Source organism: Diadema antillarum, unplaced genomic scaffold (assembly GCF_040938485.1).
Source record: "Diadema antillarum isolate AM-2024a unplaced genomic scaffold, OU_Dant_1.0 scf00000168, whole genome shotgun sequence".
In the NCBI taxonomy this organism is placed as follows: domain Eukaryota; kingdom Metazoa; phylum Echinodermata; class Echinoidea; order Diadematoida; family Diadematidae; genus Diadema; species Diadema antillarum.
The window spans coordinates 94,021-120,523 of NW_027271057.1; the positions used below are offsets into that span (position 1 = coordinate 94,021).

The 26,503-nt window shown below is 37.2% G+C and overlaps 1 protein-coding gene across 1 annotated transcript in view; it reads left to right on the plus strand.

The window, feature by feature from the left end:
• The window catches only part of LOC139722636 (solute carrier organic anion transporter family member 4A1-like), a 42,250-nt gene that overhangs the window by 9,713 nt on the left and 6,034 nt on the right, over nucleotides 1-26,503 (plus strand). Inside the window, exons 2-8 of the mRNA XM_071633926.1 lie at nucleotides 1,961-2,278; nucleotides 16,051-16,255; nucleotides 17,257-17,359; nucleotides 20,949-21,070; nucleotides 23,018-23,272; nucleotides 24,819-25,014; nucleotides 25,908-26,067. Of these exons, the coding sequence (XP_071490027.1) occupies nucleotides 1,961-2,278; nucleotides 16,051-16,255; nucleotides 17,257-17,359; nucleotides 20,949-21,070; nucleotides 23,018-23,272; nucleotides 24,819-25,014; nucleotides 25,908-26,067 (1,359 nt within the window). The remainder of the gene's footprint in view (nucleotides 1-1,960; nucleotides 2,279-16,050; nucleotides 16,256-17,256; nucleotides 17,360-20,948; nucleotides 21,071-23,017; nucleotides 23,273-24,818; nucleotides 25,015-25,907; nucleotides 26,068-26,503) is intronic.

Sequence of the window (26,503 nt, forward strand, 5' to 3'; positions counted from 1 at the left end):
TCTTTCACTGAAGTTGGCACAGTCTCTTTCCCCCTCCCTGGATTTGCTTAAGGGCTTTTTACACTTGTGTTTCTTAACCCCGGACTTTCTCTGACCCAGGACTATCGTTAGTCCCGTACCAATTTTTTCAGCTTTTTACACTCGCCAATTAGTCCCGTACTATCTCTTGTCCGGGGCTAAGGAGAAAACTGACCTTTTTACACTCGTATTTCTTAGCCCCGGACTTTCCAAACCACATGAATATTCATAATTACGCTGTGTACTGTACACGTACACGCACGCACCGGCAGCACTTGATTACCTCGTTTCTGATTGGTCAGTGAGGGTCGGACCTCGTCTCCGTCGCTTAGCCCAGGATTATTTTTTCGTTCTGTTTACACTCACTTGCTTGGCACCGCAATTGCGGTGCTAGCACCGCAATTGCGGTGCTAACCCCTGCTATTTTGCAGGGCCAGATAGTACCGTACTATCGGTGGGGCTAGCCCACTTTGGCAAAAACGAGTGTAAACAGAAAGTGGGCTAAGGATAGTCCCGTACCAACGGTGGGGCTAAGGCCCCCCCTTAGCCCCACCGTTGGTCCGGGGCTAAGCAAAATTTTACAAGTGTAAAAAGCCCTATAGATTTGACAACGGAACGGTTTTTCCCCTTTTCTTGTCATAGTATACGCAGGGGAAAAGAGAATCATAATCCACACGCCTATTACAGACATACCTTCCATGCATACAATGTGCAATCCGAAGGGGAATGATCCTTTTGGCCCACTGTTGGCGCTGTAAATCGCAAATTGTAATATCTTGTTCAGTTATGTGCGTGTGGGCTTTTTGTTTTCTTTCATTTATTTTCGTAAGGAAACTCCAGGGAAATGAAATCTGACATGTCGTTCATGATATCTGTCAATCTTGTCAGCGCGTGTCCTTGAAAGACATATGATATTACTGTGCGTGATATTGTCATCTCCATTTGCTGGTAGCCATATTGTGAGTGTAAGAAACAATTCCATAGATCCGAATTTGCGATTATAGCAATGTTTTGTTCATTGTGAGCATATGTATGAGCACTTAGAACAATCCTATGATTATGCAATTTCCACATTTTAGCACTTTTAATGAAAAATACTTTACTTCCCAGATGTATGATTCGACATATTACCATATTCATGAATACGTGTTTTGACTTTTTGTAACTTTGGATCGTGTGGAAAATATATCCCAACCGTTAGCAAAAGACTCTATATGCATGATAATCCACCCTACTAATGTGAACGTTTTAAAAAGATTACTTTCTATTAGATTGACACCATCATACTCTCCACATATTATGTATGATGACTTTCTGTCCAAAAACGAACAAAAAAGAAATGAATTGTAATATTTCCACCATAGTATTTACGGGTTCTCTCATGTAGGCCTTCCTCTGAAGTATAAGCGTAAGTCTAAATGCAATGCAAATATTTACCAATTCATGCTTGATAGGCTGCATCTCAACAGATTTCCAAAAACCACTCAGAGTGTATCCAGTACAGATCCTAGTTTATCGGTGACTCGACAATAAACAAAGGATCAAAAGGCCACTGGGCTCTACGTCATAGGAGGCTTGATATCACGTCATCAATGGAGTCTCGTGAAGATTCTCATGAGAAGAGAATAGTCATCTTGTTTTATTCAGGGGCAATATGCATGCACATGGTAATCATGTCTCTCGATTAAAAAAAGAAAATGTTTGCATGGAATACATTGAAGTGTTTTAGTAAGTTTAAAAGTGATGTGGCTAGAAAAGTGGACCCATATGCATGTCTTTCAAACGAACCATATGATTTTCACTCATGTGAACAAAACGTAAATTTACGTTATCTATAAGTTCTATCCAAAGCAGCTTTATACGATCTGATGTCAACGATATTCTGTGAGATTGTGCCATCCACCTCATAGTTTCATTCATAAATTTCATTCCTTTTCAACAGGTGCTCAACAACCCCAAAGGCTATCTCGTCTTTCTGTGCCTCCTCGCGCTAATCCAGAATATGACAGTGCTGGGCTACCTTAATGTTGTCATCACCACCTTGGAGAGGCGATTCCGACTCACCAGTGTGCGCAGCGGCTTCATTATAACCGCATACGACATCAGCAACCTGATCGTCTGCGCCTTTGTCACCTACTTTGGCGAGCGTGGCCACAAACCAAAGTGGGTCGGCGTGGGTTCCATTCTTTTTAGCATTGGGTCAGCCATCTTCTGTCTGCCGCACTTTCTCGCCGGCAAATACCAGTTCGGAGGAACACAGGTAGGTCGGGACTACCTAAACTCAAAACAAACTAACAAACAAACAACATCTCTCCTCAAATGGTACACAAACATCCCAGTCACAACTTCGTGCAAACAGACAAGCAAAACATGAATATTCTCGTGGCAATTACTACCACTTAAATAGATTATGAGGTGTACCCGTAATATGCACATGAATGAAATGATGAGAGAGGCTACATAACTTGCCGAGTAAACTGATGTAGATTAGGTGTATACATGTATTAGTAGATTAGTAGATGGACACGGTGGATTTGGAGTTTAACTGCCAACGGCATGGCTAGTACATTTAGGACTGCTGTAGATCCCACACCTCAAAATACATGCAGTGAATTTTTACAAATTTTAAATTTATCATGTACAAAAATAGTGACCTGTATTGGAAACAGAATCCTCACATGCGCAGCATGTGAGGATTCAGTTTTCAAAGAACAAGACTGATTCTGAGGGATCTTGTTCTGTTGAAGCCCTACTCTATTACTTAGCTTTTTCCTAGGATTGCAGGGTATAACGAACAGACTTATGCGGAAATCCTGCCTGCAGTATATCAAGTCTTTGGATTACTAAGAACTTAGTAGTTATTCTTAGTTTTTATTCACACGTTAAATCTCGATAAGGGAATACTCACTGGTTAGAGATTCGATCACGAACAGCAAAGACAACGGCAAGCTACGTGACTGGCTCGTCAATATTCCATGGCATTATTGCGCGGAGTAAAATGCCGCTTTATGTTCAAGACAAACAGAACGGTACCACTTTCATTATAAATCAAACATAAAATGGACAAGACATAGAATTTAAGTTTCACATGTTTTCATGAAACTATCCCATCGGTTCCAAACTGACTCACATCACTTCCAATGACATGGACACAAATTTTCTTCTTTGAATGATTTATATATATGGCCATTTTCAAACAAAAGTGGACATGAGGGTGAAAAATAAAACTTGCAAGAAATCAGTAGACTTTGATATTTTTGGAACTAGATATTGTCTTAGACTATGCTTTTCCTTTAGAATTATGTTAATAATCTATCATTTCTTGTAATACAACAAATTTAGTTCAAATTCAGTTCAGTTCAAATTTATTTCATATTTCCATTTTCTCAATGATGGCATTACAAAATTATTGACAACAAAACAAGAGTACAAAATATATACAATCATGTCTTTTGATTGTAGAAGAAAAAGAAAAAGAAAATATACTTGACACAAATGTACATGGTCACATCGTATGAAAATGTCACTAGTAAGTATAAGAAATATGATGGGGCCTACATAAAAGCTTTAAAGCTTGTAAAACTGTAGGTTCCCGAGTTCATAGGCATATAATTTTACACGGAGAACGGATATGTTTGTCTTGACCAACTAAAATTACACCAGTACAAAAAATAGATGAGTAATAAACTAATGAACCACATAGATATCGCACAAACCAGACTGCATATAAATCTCGCAGTGTTTGAATAACAAAAATGCTGTATTATTAAAAGATGTATCGGTACCATGAAATAACTTAAGTAACTTGGTGCTGCGGACAAGGACAAAAGACTGGGAGCATAAAAAGGTTGCTAAAGGCTTGGTAGTGTGTATCCACAAGGGTTATTCAATGTTACAAAATGTTAATTTTTGCATCAAAATACACATATTACATCATGATATAACATTTGTATTTGAAGAGTTTTTGTTGCCAAGATACAACCTTAGTGTTGTATTTAACTCCTGAATAGCATTATTCGTATCAAATATCGTAATTCAAACTCGATTTTTCGTCGTTCAAATTAATTCATGCGGCAATCGATTTCGAACATGGCCATTTCAATTCATTGAAGGCGCATACATTTTCGGCAATGGTTATTCAACTTTATCTCACCCTGTCGCCAGCTCATTTCGAATATCAAAATTCACAAATGGGCCAACAAGTTCGTAGAAGGAGCATTCAAACTCAACATGAACGATGTCCATTAACTTGATAAAGAGTACATTACATTACATTATATGCGATGTACTGTATTTCAAATTGAATGATAAAAACGTCTATATGTGGGTCAGAGGTCATGATGATAGAAAGAAGTATGTAAAATGAAATTCACATAAACAAAACAGTGATCATAATGAAAGTAAGGATGTCAAATGAAGAATGTAAACACAATATGATGATCATGATGAAAATAAAGATGAAGATTAAAGATATAAAACGAAATTGTGATGATCGTGAGGAAAGCAATGATTATGATAATTATATTGAAGGTCCATAAGATATTGAGCACAGGAAAAAAATTGTATGTTCCAATAAAAGAACACTGATCTTGATGACGAGATTTAGATCAAAAGTAAAGTCACATGCACTGATTAAGTGGACAAAATCACTCTTGCTTTGTTTTAATGCGCATATGTGTTTCACGAAATTTAATGCTCAGTTGTATAAGTCGATAGCTCAAAAACTAAATTGAAAGTGCTTTAAAGTCCTTATATACCCAATACATCACACTAATTTGAATGCACAGATTTGGAAATTTATGCCCAAACACGAAAGCTTACATCCGAATTTGAACTTGTGACGATTGATTTGGGTGATTGAAAACGAATTTGAACACACCAAACGAGAAATTGTTTGACCAAAGTCCCTTCTTTGCTTCACATTCAGTTAAAATGGGTGACAATTCTAAGAAATTGGCCAGGAAACCCAGAATCTAATCAACTACTTAATACACAAGTAATAAGAAATATTAAGAGAAAACGTTAAACTCTTCCAATGATTCCGAAATAATACATACTTTTATTTTTTGTAATTCAATTTCAATCTTTCACTGCTAAATCATGAAGGGAGTGCTTCCTTCCGAAGATTGAAAGTGGATTACAAGAAATAAAAATAAGTATTATTTCGACAGTTAAATAATGTTCGCATTTCAGCGGAAGGGCACTCTTTTCATGATTTAGCAGTGAAAGATTGAAACTGGATTACAAGAAATAACGATATATATTATTTCGGAATCATTTGCTTCAGTAACCCGAATACCTCCCTGGTAACGCAGAGCCAAGAGGGTCACAATACTCACCTGTTCATCCCAATTGGGCATTTATAAGTTTTACTTTGCTTTCTCAACGCTCGGTTCTATACATGAGCTCGGAAACTCTCAGCCAACCGATTCCGTCGAAACATGCCAAGTGTCGCATTGCAGCGGAAGGGCACTCCCTTCATGATTTAGCAGTGAAAGATTGAAACGTCCTTTCGAGCTTCTCAAAGATTCGAAAGCCGCAGTTTCGAATTAGTATCAAAAACTAATATAAGTAGATATCTCTACTCAGGGAATAGTCGTCCTGATCTAAGCCCAGACACCCTGTGATATGCGTCTCACTATTATCTAAAATGGTTCCCGTTTGTGCGCATTCTCAGGGTTTATCTCCAAATTCTTTTCCGATGGGATACAGTTATCACTTGTATAACATGGGCATCTGATACGCTTTATCCTCTCCTTTTCAATCCATGACAAAAATGTCTCATGAGTTGTTTCCGAATGCAAATAACCCAAGTATATAGTTAGTTGTAGGAAAGAGAAGCGAAGACCAATTGATTTTACATAGTTATGGTGGTCTCTTTAAGATAACATAGACATGTGACTGATGTATAGAGACAGACAATACGTGACATGTGCTCAAGAAATTCTCCTACCACATTCAAAACAAATCTTCATGTGACTGTTTTGATATCTCAAGTTCGGACATCTTCTTCAGATGGTAATGCGGACTTCAGTGAGCTCCCAACGTTACGATTGCAAATTGTTTCTGCTTAAAGCGTAAAGGACCGGAGTCCATACCATAGACATCCTAGAAAGGGAAACTCGTTGATAAGAAAAGATCATGCCAGTTGCACATGTTTGATTGTTTCCGTGTTGATTCTGTTTGCGTTGTCTAGTACCTTCTGCGTGACTTTCTATAATGTTGAGAACCCATGTGATCAGGACTGCATAAAAATGACTGTCTTGAGTCTAGAAAATATATATATATATCTAGAAAGAGACAGATGTCACCAAAAATGTACAGGAGATTAAGACTGATATGTGACCGCTCATGAACCACTTCAGAGCATCACAGTGGTGGCTATCATTACTGTCGTCGACTGTGAACAAAACGAATATAGATATAGACAAGCTTGAATTGATGGCCTGAAAGCCGAAGCCTAAAATATAAATAAAGAAAGAAAGAAATAAAAACATAAGAAAATGAAACATATGAATACACCGGGTGCTGTTCGTTATTCCGAAGGTTCGTTGTGCCGAAGGGTCGTTAATCCGAAACACGCAAATTCCCTGTACCTAGAGGTTCGATAATCCGAAAATGAAAAAGGGTTCAGTGTTAATCCGAAAATTTGTGGCGTTATTCCGAAGGTTCGTTATTCCGAAGATCGGTTAATCCGAAAATGAAATTCGGAACAATGAACCTTCGGAATAACGAATCTTAGGAATAAAGAGCCTTCGGAATAACGAACCTTCGGAATAACGAGCTGTAACCGAATACACCAGCCTTAAAATCGTACGTATAGCAGACTTGAATTTTGCTAATCAGTCAACATCCTATACAAACCTTGTTCGAATCACATGACCTATTCATTTGTAGATTTCTAAATCGTAAGAAAAGGCAAAATCTTGTTAAAACTGAATTCAATTATTTTCCGTGTATCATCTTTAGATTTTTTTTGCTTTATTTTTTGTAGAAAGGTGAGAGACAGCGGATTACGTAATTTTATATACGCTTACAGTATGCTAGGAAGTATCAGCCCTTCTCACGGTGCTCCAAACATTTCCCTTCTTGAGCCCCATAATCATATCAAATATCAAACCCATGTTCTAAAAAATAGACTGAAAATTTAAGCTACGTTACTAAAAATACATTTTTTGTCTTTTTTCGTGTTTTTTTTTCTAGTCTGTGTCACCAGCCTGTATGTCCCGCGCCTTCCCTTTCTCCTCAATACGAAAAAAAAAAAATTGTCGCGAGCATACATGCTTGTAATTATTCCCTGCACTGACGCCTCTGTAATGGCAATAGACTGATGCAGGCACATTTAACCTATTTATAGCAAGAAGAACTAAGCCGAGGTAAATTGTCATTTCCTCTTGGCTATGGCCTATGACAGGTCTTTTTTCTGATCGTTGATTCTTGTTCTTGGTTTAAGGGTGCTTTTAATTTGCGATTTTAATTGAATATGCGCTGGTACTCTTATACTACCTTTACCTTTCTGTTTTCCTACGGTACTGACATTTACTGGATTGACGCTGAGATGAAGTTAGGGTGATAGCGTCGCTTTAATTCTAAAGGTCGTCATGATTACAGACGAGACTAACTGTGTTAGTAATAATGATTACGATATAGAATATATACGATAATGATATGACAATACGACACGAGTGTGTAGAATAAAACAAAATAATTGCAATCAGGCAAATGCATGGTACATGTAAAAGTATTATGCGCGGTTTCAGTTATCACGTTTACGTAATTTCGTAAGTTGACTACTTCAACAATGTACATGAAAAGCATCAACTCATTCAATTTGCTGAATTCCGTCGCTATGTAAAGTTACCTCTAAGAAAATGCAAGTTGATTATTTTTTTTTCTTCGACACAGCTCGTTATCTAATATTCATTATTATCTCTTGTATTCCGGTTTATTCCTCATTGCTGTCAACTGTTATGCAAATCACACGTGTAAAAAAAAAATGAAGTTAAGAATATGGTAATGTTCAGCAGATTTATTTTGTCCCATTTGACATGGGTAAATTTCCAGACTTGTGCTCTGTAACATGCATGTGACCTGTTGAACAGGTGTGGGCCATGGCGACAGATACAGATTTCAAAAGAAAGGAGTTTGTTATTACATTCAAACGGCGACAGATCTTTGGCAGTCTGTCTATATCATGGAGGTGGAAGGTACAAGTCTCCATTGACAGATTAGGTCTTTTGTGTCCGAAGCTTAGCAAAAAGCACTAGTATGCAGTTTATATAACATGCAAAACAGGCAAGGCCTTATGTAACCCTTATGCCTAAATGAGTTTTGACTGCATGGTCTCGCCAAGGAAACGCGAAATGGCTTGAACGCAGGATATGAGACATGCAATTCGTCTCCATTGATATGAATGTGATGACATATATCATATATATGCGCCTTTATAGGAACAAGTCCAAGGAAACGTGTCCATTCATACCTTGTAGGGAAAGTTCAGTATACATATTCATAGGAAAACTAAACAGAGAAAAGTGGTAGAAATGAAAATTGGACAGAAAGTATTGTAATGACGAAATGTCAATTGCTACACGTTTTTCACGACAAAGTGAAATGAAGAATATGAGATACTGTCATAACCTCGCGCTTTTATTTGTACACGAGCATAACAAAATAAATAACATATCAGTAGCCCTATATCATCGACAATTAATAGTTTCATAACCATTACCATAAACTTTTTCCCCTTATAAAAATGTCATCATTTACAAGTTTTCTAATGAGTTACTGTTATGACTACAGTCTCTCTTTTCTTTTCAATAAGACATTCAGTGAAGGTTTTGTGAATATAATAATCGGAAAATTAATATCATCATCACCTGTAGTCGTAAGCAGTATCTTCTTTTTTTTTTCTCGTGAAAACATGCAAAACTTTGAAATTTCGTCTTCTGTGCCTACACTCACTTGACTTCTCTTAAACTGGAGTTGATTTTTCACTTTAACTCGTGTTTGCCTGCATTTTCTGGTTTCCGTGACGTGATGGTGGCCGGGGATAGGGGCAAGGGGATTAAAGAGGAAGTGCGTTCGAGTCTGTCGGGTAATATACATGGAGGTTCTGCTTCTGGAACCTCGGCAGCCGGTTGCCACCTTCGCACCTCAGGAGACCTAAGGTTAATGTCACGTTTGTGGATCAAAGCCACGTAGTCATGGTCCGGCTGGATTATCTAATGATTAAACGCAGTCCCAAACAATCAGCAAATGTGTTTCAACGTCATTCCTAGGGGAAAATTATATCTTTTCCTCATTCGTATATATCAAAGTTAATTGCTTATAAGAGAAATAAGCGCCTATGATTAAAAAATGAAGAAAGAATGTATTTGTTTTTCTGACCTTGCTTTGAAGACGTTTGCAAAAAAAAAATAATAATAATGGGTCAAGTCTGCCATCTCGCATTTTCATACTTTGATATATATATATATATATATATATATTCCACGCGTTGGACTTCGAATGTTATAATTATGTAATCATAAGAAGAATGAGTCTCAAATACGCCATCTGTAGATCCAACAAGAAGTAGATCCAACAAGAAGGTTTTTATTCATAAAATTTTCAGCGTACCACACTGACGAAGGCCCGAGGCAGGCTGAAAATATTGTGAATAAAAACCTTCTTGTTGGATCTACAGATGGTGTATTTGAGACTCATTCTTCTTATGAATATATATATATATATATATATATATATATATATATATATATGTATATATATATATCTTTCTCTGTCTTACGCACACATGCAATCATGATACATACATCATCTTTTGTTAGGGAAGTGTCTTAATATGTATACTTTCACATGTCCTATATGGACATGCATTAATTCACGTGAATGACGTGTTGTAAACAGTCCCCATTCGAACATCACAGTCACTGACCTGATCTGCCGTTGTCTTCAACATTGTCTCATGAAAACTGTTTGTATCCAAAGTAAATACTCGTGCTATAAATTCAAATCTGTAACTACATTTTATAAATGGCTCAAGCACACGTTTAATCAGTGCCATAGTTATTACCTGAAACTGTGTCAGATCACGGATTATGAATAACGTTACAGCAGGCCATGAAGGTCGTTCGAACGACTTCTTTCCTTCAGGGCGATACAGAGGCAAGATACGTCGTTTCGGGCGACATGTTAGACGATCAGATGCAGCATGTGATTTGATTTTCCGAAAAGGATATCAGTTGGAACTTCAGCAAGCGAGGCTCCATTTGAGGCTTGCTGAGTGAATGAAAGAAATTAATGATGATAAGAAACGTTTGGTTTAACACAAACAGTGCAGTGAAAATAAAAATTTAGTCTCGCCATTACAGACATTCTAACATCAACGCTAATGAAGATAATGATATGAAAACGATATCAATGGAGACTATGTAATATTTCGCCAACTTACAGGGGCTGAGGGTAGACATAAAAAGGGGAGTAAAAGCGAAAAGAAATGGAAAGACACATGCAATTATTGTATAACAGATTTCGCTCGTCTCGTCTTTGTAGCCTTCGAATGAGTTAATTGTTTGCATAGTGCAATCCTGTGTTTCTTTGTAAATTAACAGGAATATAATTGCCTACATTATTTAGCAAGGCCTGCTATACCTGCCCTCCTCTCTAACCCAATGATACTTGCAGTAATCAAAACAGGATTGTCATAGCTGACACAGAGGAGACGAGAGGAGAGGAGTATTACCTTTGACCCACTTACCTTTAAGGATTATGATGTGAAAGTGTGTCTTCTTCTTTTTTGTAAACCGTAGCAGCTCTTGTTTCCAGATAATTATGGGCAAGGCGACAAGATCTTCTTCTTTTTTTCAATACATGTATTTACGGTACTACATGTTTCATTTCCGAATGTATTTTTTCCCTTTCTCTTCTTTTTTTTTTCAAGAGAGCTGCATCGTGTTTGTTTGTATGTGTCACCGTGAGTGTTTATTTCTTTCTGTCTTTCTTATTTTTGAGATACCTTGCCTAGTTTTGCTCTTTCAGCAATTAGATATTGTTACCGAGGAGCCTACAAGCCATGCTTTTTAGCAGTCCATTCTATTTCCAACAGTTTTTATTCGGTATTTGTCATTAAAGTGACAATTGACAATATCTGTAGTATTTTAGTTTACGGTTATTTCCTTTTTTTTAACATTTTTGTACTAATTTTGTGTCATTATGTCAAATATTTTGTTGCAATATCATTTTTGTTGGAAATTTGCTAAACGAAAACCTTTGTGAAAGATTACAAATCTCTCCAAAAATCTTTATTTCAAGAAAGAGCTATTATACTTGCGGGCATATTAATTTGCAAAATGAAGTGAAATTTTGGAGAAGATGGTACCGCTGAAGGTTCTCATCCAAAGGATCATACGATCTGATCCCGGTACTAGATGAAAATTAAAAAAAAATGAAAATATCAATAAATAGATAAAAGAAGATAAGGACTTTCCTGATCAAGTGTCTTAAATGATTGATTAATTTACCTATCACTGTTTCTTTGTAGCTAGAGAAAGTTCATCACAATATATAATTTTTCGAGAAAGACATAGAAACATCTTTCCAAATTCTAACCTGGGTCTATGCCGTCGTGCTTCGGTAGGAGTTCTATCCATTAGACACTGTTTGCCCTTGTGCTGACATGGCTGAACGCCCTTTTGCAACCGGATGTACTCAGGGCAGAAGTTCGTCATAGGCGAGACACTAGGTTTAAGTACAGCGTATAGCTTAGACGTAACAACATCCCTATTGAGAACTAAGGATGCCTGTGAAATCTAATATTCCCGCAAAGAGGAAAACGAACAAGTTTTACTATTCCCAGGTTAGCGTTGTTCTTGAGTATGTAAACGAAATGAAGTTGTGAACGCAGATAGACTCAAAGTAAGAAATATATTTCAAGTAAGTATACATTTTTTGTAAAAGAATTTATAACAGGTTCACTACACATTAGGAAAATCAGGAAAAAGGAAGAAGTGAATTTGTGAAAAAAAAATTCTTTGGAGATTTTAGAAATGTAGGGCTAGCAAAAGAGAATATAGATTTGGCAAAAATAGTTCTATTTAAAGGCAAGTGAAATTCATTGGATATGAGTGGACAGAATATATCAATCGCGTCGATTAGACTTGTCGGTGGTATGTATTGCTCGCTCTCTCTGTCATGCAAACACATTCCTATACTAGATTAACTATACAAATTTAGCTCAATATCAAAACAAAATTTGCATATCTTAATGCATTTTGTAAACGGGTTTCTATAAGTCTTCAGACTTTTCACCCATTTTATTAACCCAATCTATCTATCTATATATCTAAAATTCTTCTGACAAATGCAAAGACATGTCACTTTTTGCATAGACGCCTACATTCCTTTCTTATGACATTTTATCAGAATACCAGGATATCAATCTTGATCTTAAATTCTTTCACGATGAAGTAAAAAGAGATATGCATCTCAATCAGTTTCCCATATTCGCAGAAAGCACACCGCTCATTTTACTGAATGAGTTATAACCTATGGTATAATAAGATAAGATGATTGTGTATTCACAGACCCCGAGGGGTCCATGATGCGATGAAATCCTATTGCTGCAGTCATATTTAGTGTCGTGGAAGATGCTTAAATTGTGAAGGCAGGTTAACCCATTTGGGTCACGAAGAACATGTTTAGAACTCGTCGTTTTGTTTATATTAACGTAAAAACATGATCGTATCTTTGACACTTGGCAGGAACATAATGTCACTCAAATTATCCCACTTGGGAGCCAGAAGCAGGAAACCATATTATGACCCAAGCTCTGACAACTTTTTATCTACAAAATATTGAGTGAGGATGACTTGACAGAATGATGTAATATAAACATTGCTCTTGGCATGTGCAGTTCCGGGGTTGATAGCCAAGTAGATCAAAAAGGGTAATTTTCAAGAAAACTTAATCTTTCTTTTCTACTAAAGAAGTCAAAGATGGTATATTAACGTAAATTTGGCAGGAATCATCACCAAGGGTAGGGAACATTAAGATACTTAAGATGTGAAGGCAGGTTAATTAATTTTGATCTCGAAGAACGTGTTCGGAGCTCGTCGTTTTGTTTACGTATATTAACATTAAAAAAACACGATCGGATCTTATTGAAAATTGGCTGGAATATGATATCACTCAAATCATTCCTCGTTGGAGGCTGATATTTTTTTTCTGAAACTTTTTCTTAACATTATTGAATGTGGATAACTTGACAGATGATAAACGTTGTTCTTGGTATGTGCAGTTCCGGGTTTGACCCCAAAATTTTAGATTAGGAAGGATATAAATTTAAAAAAAAAGATCACTTTTCTTATCTACTTAAAAAGGCCAAGATGAGATTTTATGTATATAAAAATGATCACCAGGGATAGGGAATATAAATGGTTCCCATGAGAACAATGGAGGAAGGGCACCGGAGGTCTAAGGAGTGTTAATTTCAGTCATCATCTTCTCTTTCTTCCTGATGCGATGCAGACAGAGTGCTTCGTAGCATGTAGAGGTCAGGTTTTTATCCAAAGAATGCGCGTAATTCCTATATAAAGGTAGTCATAAATGTCATCTCCTCGAGAGGTTTCGAATCGAGGTTGCTTGAAGTTTGAATTGTCTTTGATAATTAAGTTTGAATTATTTTTAAACATAAGGTGAGGATGGCCACACCACGTTATGCAAGTTATCTCTCATTTATCAATTTTGTGGGGTCATATCAACTTTCTTACCCTGGAAAGTTGATGGTTGGAAATACAATAGCCCAAACAAAGTGGGCACTTCTCATCTTTCTACGTTTGGTTTATAAATAGATGTCAACAGTAATAGCTTTATACAACGTGTGTCCTTTGTGTCAAGCAGTTTACCATAGACTATAAAACGATATTGACCCTACGTGGCCCATACGAATTTATGCAATAGCATCATTGTTGTAGTTGTACCATGTATTTAACTACATGAATTAGATTCCTTCTTATCTCAGAAAGCTGATTACAAGTTTCAGGTACTGGAATTATTTTGATTTCTACTTCCGTAGGTATCATCATCGCTTATCGCTTGTATGCTGAACTTTTTTTTCAATTCAATTCAATTCAATCATAGTTTATTTCCAATCAACGAAAATCAAAAACATAGTACAATGTATACATGTCATTAAATGATATTGTTCAAACGCTTGCAAAAGATTCATGTAATATACGAGACAAATTATAGAACAACATATTATGTACAATAATAAAGAGGAACACTGTACAAATACTACGTGGGCGAGCGGAAAATAAATTCGATCATGGAAAATAGTGATCCACTAAAAAGCAAAGCTTGTCGGACGTGGATCGCTAGATAAATAATGAGTGAATGATATACTATTCTATAACAATATACATGTAGTTATTTTGAGATACACAGGTCGGGAAAAAAATATAGAATACCAATGCTATAGTGCCCGGACACTGTTCATTGAACCACGTGTACCGGGGAAATATGACAAGGACAATACATTCGTACACACATTCAATTACCCACACGCATATACACTGTTGGACGCGAAACAGTACCGAGAGGAGAGAAGACGGTAACAATATACAAGTCTACGAAGAACAATAGACGGGAAAGGAAAAGGAGAGAAGAAAGAAGAGAGGTCTGCACACAGAACACGCCACAGAACACGCACACAGAACACGCCAACTTCCCTATGTATATGATTATTTTCCTAACATGAAATGAGCACAGGGAAAACTAATTATATACATAGGGAAAATGGGAAAAAACAGAAAATTGTTGATATTCTAAGAGTGGAAAAAGTGGAAAATTTTTGATTTTTTAAAATCAAACATTTTCCTTTGTTTCCATTTCCCCTATGTTCCCAAGGAAGCTGTTATCGAAAATGAATGTTTTAAATCTCATGAGCGTATTGTCGCGATCTTAATTCAGATAATATGTGAGTAAACCTCAAATATTCTAAATTCAAAACGGCAATCCAAAAGGTTTGGATGAAAGTGGATCAGAAGTGGATAAACGTGATAATGTTTGCCAATGATACTTTATGTATGTCACAAAGGGTAATGATAACAAAAGATTATCTGTGACACCATCGAAACAATTCCACAATATGTTATATGAGTGTAATAAAAGTGACTTCACTGTATTCTTATTGGAGAAAGAGATTCTTAACACTGATTTCGACTGGAATGATGTTTTGAAACAGAAAAACGAAAACTGAAAAACAACAAATTAAAGCAGTGTTGGTTCAAAACATTATATAATATTCTACCCTACAGATACAACATTTTCATATATGGAAAATTGTAAATGATACTTTGTGTCCTTTTTGTTCCGAAACAGAATTTTACAGTAATTTTCTTTTGGAGTGTCGAAAAGTGTCTTTGTTTTGCAAAAATATCATTGCATACATTCAGTTTACTTTCAGCAAAACATTTATGTAAAATGAGAAGGTAAATATAGATCATTGGAGTGGTATCTAAGGGTCCAAAAGAAACGAATATAAGCAACATTCTAATATATGCCCAATATGCAATCTATACGCAGTACATGATGCATTTATTTCAAGGACACGCATAAAATGGCTTCAAAATATGGACTGCTTTTAGAAGTGACATACTGTTAAATAATGGTACTGAGATTTTATATCAAACACACTAATGCAGATTGTGCATTGTGCAGTATATGTATTTATTCAACTTCATAAGAATTTCATTTGATGTCAATTTGGAAATGAATAGATAAATTACCTCTGCAGAAGAAAAAAAAAGTATTATTTTTCCTACATGTTTTATCAATTCGATTTTGATTTGACTTGTCTCTCACACAAAGACGCATACACAATGACAGATCCTGACATGAACACAGTTATATTAACAAGGCAAAAAACAAACAAACAATGAAGATATCATCGTTTTCGTCAAGTATATGATTCTATAATCTTTCTATCATTATGATCTGATCATTAGGACTCTTTCTTTGTTTAATTAACAGGACGAAATTTGTCCTGCCATCTCCAATTCCACATCGGGAGGGGTATGCGATGACGTAACGTCAGCTGATGACTCGATGCTACCCCTCTATTGGCTCTTTATCACTGGTCAAGTGCTTCATGGATGGGGAGGCTCTACGCTCTACACCTTGGGGATTACTTACATGGACGATGGTCTCTCTTCAAGCACATTCGGTCTTTACATGGGTAAGAACAGGATCATTAAATGAAGGACAATAGTTTTCAATGTAAGGGATTTGCACGATATCTGTAATCACGCAATGTCATAAACAGTCACAATACATATGAGAAGAGTTATGCTTGTGTTCACATAGGACGTTATTGTAGAAACAGATCACTAGTAAGTAGTAGAATATCAATGAGAGAGTGTCAATGTTTCACTACTGGTGGCATGTTAGATATCTTTCGATGATGGTTATCACATTCACAGCAATTAATGTTCAAACATTCCTGTAAACAGACGAAGCAAAGGAAAACTCGAAATGTGAAGTCCCACAGTAACTGTTATCACTTGGTCATAAACAATGCGAACATTATAGCATTATCTGATTATGCTTGCGTAAGATGAAATAATGGAGGGTCTCTTGACCACAGGACAACACAGGTTTAGTGCCTCCCTTTTTAGCTGTTTTGAAGGGGTACCATATCGTGTTTCAGAGATGTGACGAACAAGGCTATAGTCTAGCCAGTGGAGCGAAAACAATACGATTGATCGGCGACTGAAAGCAAGTTGTAAACAAGGATCACCAACTGAAAGCAAGTAGTAAACAAGTTGGATCGCCACGATCCATTGCAATGATTGGATGAAACCGACATCTGATAGATGTGTCGTTATTTACCAAAGTTTATTTGTAAAAGTGAATATGGCTGAATGACATCATGACAGTCAATACTTCAGAATAAGTGCATGTGTTTATTATGTATGTAGGTGGGGTGCAGCTCCTGCAGCTCTTTCGCTTTTTGATAAGAGATGATTGTTGTGGTCAGTTGTTCAATACGCACTTTCTCTGGATTGCAGTCGGAGATTCTTATAAAGATAAATGGAATAAAAAGGCAAGGAAACACCATCAAATTGATACTCTTTCTCAAGCTTGATAATCATGTCTCTAATGTAGAAGAGACAACAGAGAAATAAATCTGGTAAAGGAGGACGTTCTGTTTTTTCCTTCCATTGTAATGCGCCACAGGCATCTTCACTGCTATGAACGCAGTCGGGCCAGCTCTTGGTTACATTCTTGGTGGGGCAATGCTTTCCGAGCTGTACATGGATGTCCTTACATCGGCCTCAAGGTTAGTCCACATCTCAAATAGAGCTGTTACTTTATTTTATGAATAATTGACAGTCAACGTCCCACTGAAAAAATGTCTTCCTGAAAAAGGCTTAAAAAGTCACACATTGTACAAAATGTAATGAACTAAGGCTAAAAATGCATTGTTTTTCCTGTGGTTACTTCATTTAGGAATGTCCAAAATTGATATGATTTGATAGGAAAGTAGATATAGGAAGATAATTATTCATTCGAAAAGAGAGTGATGAAAGGTGAAAAGTCAAGGTCATACTTAATTGTACATTTGCAAAACAATGTAACTCTCAGCTGTTACTTCAGATATTAACGTCCAGCAGCGATGTAAGATAAGTTGGACAGGGTATAGCGGTAAAGTTAAAATTATTTTCTCTTACATTTATATAGTTATATAAGTCAAAGGTCACAAGTCAAAAGTCAGTGTACTATGGTTATACTGATTATATTGATTTCCATCAATGATTGAGTTTGGAATGTCCAGTGCTAATTTCATCAGGCTAGAAGGCTAAAAATGCAAAAAGATATAGGCCCATTTACCTGAAATGACAGGGGAAATGTCAAAGATTGATATCAAATGACACAAAAAATTATAAGATTATTTTGTTTAGACTATAATTTTCTACCCTTATATTCTACGAGGCAAGTCTAATGACTACAGTATCTAATGCACTGGAAAAATTTTTCGACGAACATTTCTTTGGTGCAGATAGAGTTTAATGTCAATCCTTGGAAAGTAGTCAAAATTGAATAACTTCATCAAAACGCAAAGAAAGGGTCGTGTAGGCCGTAGGCCTACTTATGACACGTATTGTGATTGCGTGAACAGGGGAGACATCCCATTCGATTACGCGGCAGTAAAATTGCTCGAGTTTGGTCTTGAATCATTATTTTGCAATGCGCCTACCTGCAGCCGACGCTTCCGAAGAAAAACACGTGAAGACCCGTGAAGTAGATCATTGTTACAAATGTAAAATTTATAACCATCTGAGCAGAAATGATTGGGATAGTAAATCAAGTTCGCATTCTTTACCGTTGCTTACCCGTCGCTAGTCAATATGGGACTATATAAGAGTCATGTAACCTTATTCAAAACCCAATATACCTTTTGAAATAAGAATTGCAGATTGGTAGCTCTGAGATCTCTCCTGGGAGCTGTTTGTACGAGCTTTATGTTATCAAGCATCTTCTGTCATCCTGTTTGAGAATGAGAACTAAAATCAGTGAGCATTGTTGTGGAAAATGAGTAGTCGACAGAATTACAGGACTATAAGTTATACTCTAAATGTCTTATGTCAGAGGAGAATATATGGACGTTCTTACCATGAATTGATTACTTGGGTGTTGAATCTGTCACGCTGTGTTTATCCAATTATGAATGCGAAACTTTTTGCATGTTGTGTCTTTTGAGATTCTGTCGCCGCCGTTTGCAGCCACGAACGACCAATCCTGCAGCATCTATACTCTCGAATTTGATTACGTTACCTTTAAGACATATCTCCGGCTACTGTCCATGTTTTGTTTTTTCTATGGTGCTTTGCACCACTACCAATCCATTGTTGTCATTCCAATGGCATGTTATTATTATAAACTATCCTGACCTGATGTGGAAAAAAAAAATACATGCCGGCACTAACACAATAGATTTACGTGAGTCATGATTGTCTTGTATGTGACTCATCAGTTTTAGCCTTATTTCATTTCGTCTCCGTCATGTTTGCACCCATTATGCATCATGTCGACACAACAATCCCTTTGCATCCCCTTGCCTCTAACTTTTCTTCAAACACCAACATAACTGTCAACTGCACTAGGATGTCTCTAGTCATTCCTTCTTTCTTTCTTTCCATAGTTCTTCCTGTCTGTCTGTTGTCTGTCTTTCTTCCTTTCTTTTTCACTCCCCTCTCCCTCCCCCCCCCCCCCCCTCTCTCTCTCTCTCTCTTGCTTTCCGTCCATTTCTCTATTATGAAAGCGTCCTGTAATGGTCCATATTTCGTTAGTCCTATGTTGCATAAAAACATACATTTAAAAGCGAATATGAATCTCTATGTTACATTTGTGTCCAGTCCTCGAAAATAATACATCTTTTAACAAATACTAAATCATTTTGCATATTGCTTAACAAGTGATTTTCCAAAAGAAACTGTGAGTGTTCGGGAAAGATGTTCAAGAAGGCTCTTACTCGCAACTCTATCCATCCATTATCTAAAGACAACACTCTCATATCGCTGAATACAATATGTGTCAGAAAAGACATGAATATCAAAACAAATAATGTTCTTTATCTGAATCATGCACCCGGAAGATAAAGAAAAGCTATATTTGAGTGTATATTTCAATCGTCCTATCAGATAACAACGTCAGGAACTGTGTAGTCCCGCACACAATGACATGCCAATAGAGACGCAAAATTTTGATAAACAGTGGTTCAAAGATATGTCTTTATGTTATACGAAATGTCATACATATTTAAGTTATTACATTATGAAATGCGCAGTATGTCCGACCTCTTTGTCCGTTCATGTTGAGTTGCCTATCCAAATAAGTGAAAAGATTGAAATAAAACAATTGCTGATCACAATGATAAGGAGAAAAGCAAACACACATCACAATTCATAGACAAAGATCACCTAAAAATGACATGCATTAAAACTAATTTATCAACAGTACTGATACCAAATGTAAAAAAAAGTGTGATTACAATTTCACTTCATTCATCTCTGTGTAGAGCCATTACAGTTAAATTTAGTCTTAATGCCAGGTGAAAGAAAGGTGGTAATGTGCGAGTTATACCCATCAATTCAGGAATAATATTCTTCTTTTGCCGCTTACTTTTCAAGTAACACTCATAATCGGAATGAGAAGAGTGTATGTTATGATCTGTATGAGGTAAACATCCCCCTCCCCCCCCCTCCCCCCCCCCCCCCCACACACACACACTTGTGACATGGACCATTAGCTCCAGCACTGACGACCCATTAGAGCTAGATTCCTGAAATTGTAATCGTGTTCACCGCCTTCTCCAATCTACTCGACACGCTCCATCCGCCCTCCGGTCATTATATAGAGGCACGATACTTTTGGCAGATGCTTGAATGAATGATATGAATTATATGACAGTGCGAAACGTAGTGACATGCGGCAACTGACGGTGATTATGGCAAGGCGTAATTTCGCCTTCCCTTTCACACACCTACCTCTTGTCCCATGTTAAAAATGTTCTCTAGGGATATACGCCAACGTTTCCCGCAGTTGAGACGCTTCCCGCAATATGGGACAAAATTATTTGTCGGAGAAAATTTTACCTGTGTCTGATTCATCATATACTCTGTCAAGTACTGGTGTTCAATCTTTCAATCTTTCAGAGAAGTAGAAAAGACAGGACAAGAATTTGGTTCCTTTCTTGTTTTGTGAACAGTTTTGTGCCTTTAGCGTTCCTCAGTCACACCCATCCACAATCCATAATGATGAATGGATACTGAATACAATCGAATACAATGTACTCATGTATACTTGAAGGATTTTGGTATCTTGATATTTGTTATATTTTTTTCCCTCTTACTTTATATCTTTGGCAGTCTTGGGATCACAGCCAACAATCCAGTGTGGGTCGGTGCCTGGTGGCTTGGCTTTATGACCAACGCCGTTCTCCTCTTCGTCATTGCTCTTATCTTTCTGGGCTTTCCAGAGAACCTTCCTGGTGAGCTTTATTGGCCTTCTCATGCTCACCACGAATCACTTTCTACGCTGTAGGAGCATAGTGTGCTGTCTGTATTTTTGTGCTTTGTTTACCATGTTTCTGTTTACACCAGCTTTGTTTTAGAAACGTGGAAGCCTTTTTTTGTTTTTGTTTTTGTTTTGCTTTTTTTAGGTTTAAACGCAGTGGCTATAGTAGGAAAGGGATGTGATAAAGATGAGAGAAGATAATTGCAACAAACAAAAAAATCCATTTGGAAATGACGAGGGGGAAAAGGAGTATCAAGAAATACTCTTTTACGGCAAATATGAAAAAAAAATCAAACATTAATGAAGACTGGCAAAGATTACTTTTTGTGGATCTAATAGAAACTTTCCTGCACCTTTCTGTTTCCAAGGATTAAATTATTTCCTTTGTCTCAAAACGTAGGGAAGAAATAGTTTCCCTTTCACAATGAATAAAGTTACATTCATAGTCTGTAAACAAACAAACAAACAAACAAAGTAAAGCCTAGTGCCTTTTCACCCTTTACCCTAATGAAAGAGTTCCCAACTTGGCTCTCTCTATTATTACCATGATATCTGGAGAACTGTCAGTTAGAATATTAGTCTTTATCATCCAAACGTGCTGCCATGCACCGATAATTGTCACCATCGATCGTCGTTTGGATAATATGTGGAAGTGAAGGTCATCCCAAAATACAAGTGATTGGTGATAACATGTGTTTTTTGCATCATCACATAGATATCCTCTTTTCTCGCGAATGTGGCTACTGTTTTGGCTCGAGTTAACGCGTAAGAATAGCTCCTGAGGCCTATATTGAGTACAGGTGTGTGATTCGTCGTCAGCACAATGTCATGGCACAGTCGTAAAATCCCAAAACCGAGAAAAATTAAACCAGGTTGTCTCTTTGGCGAAGAGAGATATTGAGGTCATTTTAGAAATAGACGGTTTGACGTTTAGTTGTTTTCTGTTCAATCAATTTGGAATAGGGAACTTTCAGCTTTGTGTTGATTTTGTTTTTGTTTGCTTTTGGGCTTTTTTTTCTATCCACGGAAGCATGTTGATGCTGTACCCTGAATTGACTCATATCCAGATTACTGCACGCTTGACATCACCTTCTGAGCTTATTGTTTTATTTTTTTTCTCACAAATTAGGTTTATGTGCTTGGTAAGCTGCCTTTCATGAGGCAGCTTTCATGAGGCTCTCTCAGTGTGTTTGTGTGTGTGTGTGTGTGTGTGTGTGTGTGTTTGTTTGTTTGTTTGTTTTGGGGGTAATTAAATTACGTTGGAAACTTACCAACGATTTTATACGTTGGAGAATATGAAACTGCCAAAATCAGAGGAATCGGAGATTGGCCACATACACATGGTGACGAGTAAAATTATGATCTGGATACAGATTCGGATCTGGGGGGAGGTAGGTGGTTTAACCCCCCCCCCCCCCCCCTTTGGCTGCCAAATGAAGATTGTTGTTGTTGTTGTTGTTGCTGTTGTTGTTGTTGTTGTTGCTTCTTGTTGTTGCTTGTTAGCCGATTTGGCGAAAGAATTGACATTGGGTCGACCCCCCCCCCCCCCCCTTAGCAAAAAACTAGGTAGGCTACGGTCCCAGTGAATAGTGTTGTTAGCTGTTTGTTATCAATATGTGGTTCAAACATAGCTGTGGCATGCTTCCAAATGATGGTCACAGACTTTGATATGCTATTGTGCTGCCATGAAAACTACGTAATACCGTAAACGCAGGAAAAGTAAGGCGATAATTTCAGATGTGAAAATTCAAGTTATACCTTGAAGCAAACGTTCTTCAGAGGATATAAGCGTGCAAATCTTATGGAATCACCCTTGATCTGTTGTGTGCTAGTTTTCCTTTGCACACTTAAAATCTAGGGAATGCAATTAAAAGAAAAAAGTTTTCATGTCTTATCATAATTCCTTTTTTTTCATATTCAGTTTCAAAAGATGTTCTCCTAGAGAAGAGGGTGGAGTCACAGGATGGATGTGATTTCCAAGCCAGCGAGGGTTTCATCCAAACTTTGCGGGAGTTCCCTGTCGCCCTCTGGAACCTGGTGAAGAACATCCCATTTCTCTGCATCTGTGGGATGGCCACAACGGAATGGTTTGTAAACGCCGGCCTGACGTCATTTGGTCCCAAGTACTTCGAGTCTCAGTTCAACATGTCAGCAGGACAGGCAAGCAATGACATAGGTGAGTGGAAGAAGAAGAAGAAGAAATAAAAGAGAGAAAACTAAACGAGGAGAAAACGCACCTCTCATCTACATTGCTTTTCAATTGATTACTTGATGAAGTACTTTTTCAACTCATTCACCTTAAAATGTGTTTTGAAAACCTTTACGGAGAATGTTACGGGAAACTTTACCACTGGATTTTTTTTTCTTGGCAGAAGACACTGAGAATGAATGTAAGGTTTTCTATCACATGGTCTATGTTACCATGAAATATAGTTCCCAACCACTAACACAATGTTCCAGCAATCGCTCTGACATACTGCAGTAGTAGGCCCCTACATGTCAGCAGTGACCGCCACACACGCTGTAGACAAACTACGTTCCAAACGCGGTACACACGTCTTCACTGATCTGCTTGACACTCAAAATAAAATTATGCACACCTCTATGATATTTGTACAAAACAAAATAATATCGTGGTGGGCAGTAATTTTATTCACATACGTAGTGAAATTCATGCACAAATGTAAGTCAATCTACATGATACATAGTATTATACACTTTATGACAGACAGCTATAAACAGTCGAAATAACATGAATAAGAATCCAGCTAGTATGGGATACTTTTTTGGGGGGGGGGTGTTCTGACATGTGTTTGTCTGTCTTCTTTGCTTGCTCTAATATCTAATAAATGACAAAATGAGGGGAAATGGTTTCTTTTTTTGTCTGGCAGAAAGTATGAATTATTTTGCATACAAAACATGACATTGAAACATTTACGGTTTTCTTCAGAACCAAATATGAATACACCTTTCAAAATTTGAACCTATTCTGCAACATAATTTCTTGTATATAAGCAATAAACCTTTGTGTAACATAAAATTCCCAAAACTAATGTGGCATTGTTTCTGTGGAGCTCGAACAAAATGTACAGAGATCTGTCTGTGATAGAGATGGCCATGGGAAAAAAGGTAGTTTATAAACCCAAGAATTCTATGTAGAATTGTGTATTGAAAATAACGAAATCTTTTATTCAGGGTAAATTAATACAGAATGTTGTATAACTTAAGGCAGTCTAAATTTTGGGATTAACACTTCTACCTTTTCAGATTCATGTGGTTTATTAGGTGGTCGTATACAGTGATCTTATCGCATAGTTTTTGGTGTATTTCGACTTAATATCGTTTTGATCATTTTTACCAAGTTACATATTGCATGAAAACAACGCCTGTCCTGCATCGGACTCATCAGTCACTTTCGAGCCTGCAGCAGACGTGGACTTCCTTGAATCTTCGTTCGCGAAGCAAAGCCATACAAGCCATACAATATTGCATATTTTGTTGCGTCTTTATTTCGTTATCATTCACATATTTTCGGTCAGTTTTGTTTTCCACCCTAAGGGGATTTCATGAATGACCAAAAATATATTCTTCAAAAATTGTAACAGGCATCATAATATTTGGCATTTGGCCCGAAACTGTTCAAAACTTTAAAAGAGTGATGGACAGGAAACGGGCAAAAACGAAGAATTGCGTAATGCTTGATATTCTAACCTTGAATACAGGAATAATAAGCGTCATGGCCGGTATTGTGGGAGCAGTCGTCAGCGGTCTCCTGATGAAAAAGCTAGACCTGTCGATGAAGGGCCTCCTAAAACTGAGTCTGGTTTGTGCAGTGGTCTCTCTGGCATCCCAGTTCGTCTTCATCTTCCACTGCCCAAACGTGCCCTTCGCGGGTGTCACGGTCCCCTATGGAGACAGGTGAGCTACATACAGCTGTGATCCACTTCCCATAATCCTCTACGTTCACTGACCACACCCTTTGACTAGCAAAGAGGGTCACATTAGTTTTTCCAACCCTTGTGACTTTCATGTTACGTCGAACAAAATGAATACATCAGTAGGGATGTCATGTTACCGTGGTTCTTCTCGTCTTTAATTTCAAAAAGGTTTATGTGAAGCTATGATAAACGTATTCACGTACGGACATCTTAAAGGGATAGTACAGTATTGGTGAGGATGAGAATTGGGCTTTTAACTTTTTGCGAGATACCAAGAAAACACTTATGAAATAGTACAGAGCTAACCATTTTAAGAGGAATTCAAAGTTTATTTGATGAAAATTGGGTTTGGAAGGACTGAAACATCTAAAAACAAAGTGAAACAAAGCGATCGTAAAAAAGTGTGGGTCCCACACTTATTAGAATCGCTCTGTTTTGGATATCTCAGCCATTTCAAAACCAAATTTCATCAAATAAACGTTGAATTCCTCATGGAATTACATGCTCTTTCATATTTCATAAGAGGTTTCTCATTATTTCACCAAAAATGCTAGAAACCTGAAATTAGGTCTCAACCAAAACTATACAATCCCTTTAAAGTAAATACTATTAAAACATTTTAATGATGAACTTCATAAATATTGAGACATAATCTAACCAAGTCCTTTTGCAAGAGGCGTCATAAGAATCGAAATTTTGTCACCACCGTTATTGTCAGCCTATACTCGCACTCTTTAGCGATGTTGTTGGTTTGGGTTTTTTTTTTTTTTTTGTACTCTCGGTAATACCATATCATTGGTTCCATGCGTCTGCGGTATGTTGAATTGTTTGCATTGAATAATGAGATGGTACATTTCCGTTGTTCCCATACAGGACAGGATCACTAAATGGTACTTCACTGACATCATCGTGTCACGGACAGTGCGCATGTTCAGAAACATTTGACCCCGTGTGCGGAGCCGACAACGTCCTTTACAACTCTCCTTGTCATGCAGGATGTGCCGCCCAAAATCGAACATCTAGCGGAGTAACGGTAAGAGCCATTGAATTATGTATCAAATTTTTAAGCATATATTTCTTTCACTATTGTTTCCATCATCTCGGGAAAAAAAAGCCAGACAGGGGGTACTGTTATTCTTACGTTAAACGTTTGTCCAATTGAGTAGTGAACGATAACACGCTATGCTGGTGTTACAGGAGTCACTCTACCTCCCTAGCCACACTTTGCAGGATAGAATTCACAGACGTTTGGACTAATAATTGACATGGAACAAAATCCTAATGAGATGGCACATGTGCAAACAACATATACCGCGTGTTCAGCGGATGATTCTGACTAGGACTGTATGAGAACTGATGAAAAAAAAAATCGTGATAACGCGTCGACTCGACAAAACTGTCGCGATCAGGACACGTTGAGTGCAGTATACATTCCTTTCACAAAACGTTCATTTACCGGTCTTCACGGT